Source organism: Artemia sp. Qi Xiang Cuo, chromosome 5 (genome assembly GCF_049724085.1).
Source record: "Artemia sp. Qi Xiang Cuo chromosome 5, ASM4972408v1, whole genome shotgun sequence".
NCBI lineage: Eukaryota > Metazoa > Arthropoda > Branchiopoda > Anostraca > Artemiidae > Artemia > Artemia sp. Qi Xiang Cuo.
The window spans coordinates 9732720-9737579 of NC_142798.1; the positions used below are offsets into that span (position 1 = coordinate 9732720).

A 4860-nucleotide genomic window follows, 5' to 3' on the forward strand; every position below is an offset into this window, starting at 1 on the left:
TGGGAGTGTCCTCCTCAAAAACATATTTTCTATGTGGAAATCAACTACGCTGAACAAAATGGCTATCTCAAAATTTCGATTGGATGTGTTTGGGGGAATGATGGGTATGTGTGTGGGGGGGGGGGGTAGTTGCCCTCCAATCACTTCGACTATTGAAAAGTGCAATAGCCTTTTGAATTTGCAATCGAATGAGCCTTTTTTCAAGTTTCTACGACAACACCTTCTATAAAAACCTTATTTGCCCCCAGGGCATAACTTAAAACCCTTGCCCTGAGGGTGTTGGGGGAGTGTCCTCCTCAAAAACATATTTTCTATTTGAAAATCAACTACGCTGAACAAAATGGCTATCTCAAAATTTTGATTGGATGTGTTTGGGGGAGTAATGGGCGTGGGGGGGGGGGCTAGTTGCCCTCCAATCACTTTCGACTATTAAAAAGGGCACCAACCAGTCCAAGTTCCAATCGAATGAGCCCTTTTCGAAGTTTCTACGACAACTCCTTGGATACAAAGTGCCCGGGTATGGAGGAAAAAAAACATTGTGCCAACGTCGTTCTTTACTTACGTCGCGCTATTGCGCTGCCTGCGATAAAGCTCCTTATAATTCAACACCCATGCAATTTAATATTAATTTAGTGCACTGTGAATATAGTCTATATGAATATAGTCTGTTTTAAGTACCAGAGACATATAAGACTTTAAATTTCAACATCTTTCAAAAATAACTTAGAAATTTAGACTTATTACGAATTTATTTCAATTAAAATAGACAACTGCCGACAAATGTTAGGTGACGCTGTATGTTTTAGAGACTTGAAAAAAAAAGTTAAAAACAAATATCTAAATCCTGATAAAAACCTAAGTCACAAAAAAAAAATCATTACAAAAGTTATTTGTCTGAAAAAACCGTGACTAAGATACGTATACCATTTTTATTTTGGGCTAAAAAAAATCATAAACAAATTTTTGTTAAAAGTCTGAGATGTCTAAGACTTTTAATTTCAAACTCCATCATATAATTCCGTTATAATTTAAAATTATTTCAATCTTATTTCAATTAATACACTTTCTTGTTAAATTTCTGAAGCCTATTGCTGATTCTAGGTGGGAGCAAAGGGCTAGCTAAGCCCTAGAAATTTCCACTGTGGTGGTGGGCATCCAGGCAATGAGGCTTGACCCTCCGTCCCTAGGCAGCATAGAAAATCCGCTAGCGCACCTCAAAGTGGTGAAACATCAAGGGTATAAGCATCACTGAGCTCCAAGCCGAGCAAGGTGATGGCCAACGCGCTTCGGGTGACCGCAAGACAGGGGACCCTGTGGTGTACTTTATCCCCAAGAAACGCTCAGTGATGATGACAAATATGACGATGAAAAGTTTGGCTACAGCATCCCCGGTATTATGCGATGCAACGAGAATGGTGTTCTCGTCAAAACGTATACTAGCTAATGTTCTATCAAGAAGACAAGGCCTGAATATCGACTGCTGGTACCTGTGCTTGATTAAATGTTCATTGACACAAGCTTTTGTAGCTGATGAATTTTATCTTTATAACCTTGATATTCTCTGCGTTTCTGAGACGAGACCAAATGGACATAAAATCTTGACCCTTGAATCCTATGCTGGGAAGGTGGTCTCTTTTTATAACTCGGGACCGTTAGATGGATCCGGCCGAGCAGGAGTAAGTATCCTGTTGTCCCCCAAAGCAGTCATTTGGCTCATCGAATATGAGCCTGTGTTCTGAGAGAATCGTACGGGCAAGAATTGAAGGTCACACGAACAATCTGACTATCCTTAGCGTTTACGCCCCAATAAGAGATGCCACTGAACAGCAAAAAGATCAGTTTTATAGTAGCCTCCAAGCAATCATTGATAAGATTCTCCGGAAAGGTATCCTCCTAATTGTAGGCGACTTTAATGCCAGAATGGGCGGAAAGATGAATAACTCGGAACAGGCGATCGGCAAGCATGGCCTCGGAGACTGGTGCACAAATGGAAACAGGCTTCTGCTGTTTGCAATGCAGAACAATCTCGCTGTGGCTAACACCTGGTTCAGGCACAAGCCGTGTTATACATATACATGGGAATCCCACGATTGAAGAGTAAAGGCTCAAATAGATTATATCCTTGTATCCCGACGGTGGAAATCCATGGTGCTTGACTCGAGAGTGCACAGAGGTGCTGACACGGGATTGAAAAATGGATCTGACCCCTTCTTGCTGAAGACAAGGCTAAAGTACAGACTTAGTTCCAGGAGACTACTATGCCAAACCAGAAAATACCAGAAAATAGACGTATCAAAGCTGAAATTAAATGAGTACCGAGGAGAATTTGTCCTTGAACTCTCAAACCGCTTCGCTGTTCTTCAAGATGACACCGAGGAGGCAACCCCAAATGATCAGTGCCCCAACTGCCCCAAGACAAATATTCAGAAGAAATGGAGCAAATTCAAGGACCACATCAATGAAGCTGCCTCAGACATACTTGTGTTTGTCAAGCGTAAAAACAAGAAATAGATCTCAGAAATGACGCTCAAACTCTCTGCCAAGAAAAAAGAAATGACCAACAAGAAGTCCCCCACATACAAAGTGCTACGATAAGAATGTCACAAATCGGCAAGAGCTGACAAAAACACCTACTTGTCTAATGTTGCCAGTGATATGGAAGGAGCTGCATCACGGAACGATATACGGAAACTCTATCAGATACTTGGAGAATGCACTGGGAAGAAGAAGAAAACTACCATCCCCTCGCTTAAGGCAAAGGATGGGAAAATACTCACAAGCAGCAAAGAGCGTATCGAAAGATGGCGAGTTCACTTCCAGGAGCTATTGAGACCAGGAGACAATAGTAACCGAAAGCAACCACTTACAGCACCGCAGAACCCCCCACACAACTAGGCTTATGAAAATGCATGTACGGACCCACCCTCAAGGAATGAAGTAATTAAGCGATCCAAGTTTTGAAAAACCATAAAAGCCCAGTCATAGATGGGATTCCTGTTGACCTACTGAAAACTCTCCCCAAGGTGGCGGTGGATGAACTTCATAGCGTGAGAACCGAAGGCTGGGAAAATGGATACATCCCAGATGACGGGAAGATCTCAATAATTGTCCCTATCTTCAAAAAAGGAGACCAAGTGGACTGCAAAAACTACCGGGATATATCCCTTATCCCCATTGCTGCAGAGCTGTTCGCAGTCATACTTTTAAATAGATTCAGAGACACCAGAAACTGCCGAACGCGACCCAACCAAGCAGGATTCAGGCCAGGCATGGGTTGCTGTGACCAGATTTTTAGCCTACGACAGATCCTTGAACACCGGTTTAAACACCAGCAGGAAACAATCCAAATCTTCATAGACTTCATTACCACGTTTGATTCGGCCCATTGTAATGCAATATGGGAAGCAATGAGAGAGGATGTTGTGTCTGAGAAGATCAATAATCTGCTCAAGGCATACTATGCTGGAAAAAAGGCCTGAGTAAGAGTTGATGGCGATCTTTCGGATCTGGTCCTGATCGACGAAGGTGTACGTCAAGGCCGTGTCCTTTAACCAACTTTGTTCAACTTCGTCAACAATTGGATCCTCAGGGTCCTGGACAAGTATAAAGGCGTTGCAGTGAGCCAGTCCTGCTCCGTCACAGATCTTGACTATGCTGACGATGTGGACATGCCTGCTGAATTCGTTGCAGAAGCCCAGGCTATGATAAATGACGTGGGCAGTCAAGGCACTCTCGACTGGTCTCCAAATAAGCCTACCAAAAACAAAATCCATGCGAACAGATGGGATGGATGAAACCCCTGTGACCAAAGATGGTAATCAGATAGAGGACTTCCAGTCGTTCAAATACCTCAGGTCGATGGTAAACCCTGCTGGTGAATCTTCAGAAGGAATCCAGAGCTGCATTACGTCTGCCTTGAGGGTCTTCCTTCAACCACGGAAGTATCTCTGAAAGCGGAGGGAAATATCGCCACGCACAAAGCTCCGAGTGTATGAAGCTATAGTTCTCTCTGTCCTCCTATATGGATGTGAAACGTGGTCACTTAAAGCAGAAGAATTGTTCAGCTTGAATATATTCAACCACAAATGCCTGCGCTATATCCTGGCTATCTGCCTCTCAGATAGAATCTCGAATGAATAAGTAAGGAGAAGATGTGGGGATCGCCCACTTGTCTCTTACATTGTTAAGCACAGGAGACTGAGATGGTTTGGCCACACAATGCGCAGACCAGATGACCATACAAGAAAAAAAATGTCTCAAATGTTTACCACTACCGGCATGGTAGAAGAGGGCAGGAGGGCAAAAGAAGACGTGGCTTGCAACAGTTAAGTCTGATCTGGAGCCAATCGCAGGATTCCGTAAATACTGCCGTCACTGGGATCGCGAGTGGCTGGAAATGGTGGAGCCTGCCACCCTCGAGCGAAAACTATGGAAGGAGACATGTTGTCATCTGCTGGGCGCCACGATGAGTCTGGATGCGGCTTGAACGTGCAACAAGTACAAGTACGTAAGTAAGTATTGTTAAATTTAAGCATCAAAATTCATACTGCATGTCACGAATATATCCTTTTTAGGATTCAAGAGATATATGACTTATTATTTTAACCTTTTTCAAATAAATTACCTGATAATTTAACATTATTTAAATTTAATATCACGTTAGTGCACATTTTCCACTTTAAAAGATCAAAATATTTTTTTATGTCATGAATATACTCTTTTTAAGTACCTGAGACATCTGATTTTGCATTCAAACCCCTTTCAAATAAACCTTTTATAATTTAACATTATTTCTATTTTATTTCTATTAAAATAAAAAATCGCTGACAAATGTTAGGTGTATACCCTGTGCTTTTAGAG

The 4860-nt window shown here is 42.2% G+C and overlaps 1 protein-coding gene across 1 annotated transcript; it reads left to right on the forward strand.

The window, feature by feature from the left end:
* The first annotated feature begins 1722 nt into the window (after positions 1 to 1722).
* Positions 1723 to 2094, forward strand: LOC148951784 (protein CFDP2-like). The gene has a single exon (XM_089089065.1). The coding sequence runs from the start codon at positions 1723 to 1725 to the stop codon at positions 2092 to 2094; it is 372 nt and encodes a 123-aa protein (XP_088945191.1).
* The last annotated feature ends 2766 nt before the right edge of the window (positions 2095 to 4860 follow it).

Bases quoted from the DNA above. Each gene is read 5' to 3' on its own strand.
- LOC148951784 (XM_089089065.1), top strand. From the start codon at position 1,723: ATGAGCCTGTGTTCTGAGAGAATCGTACGGGCAAGAATTGAAGGTCAC.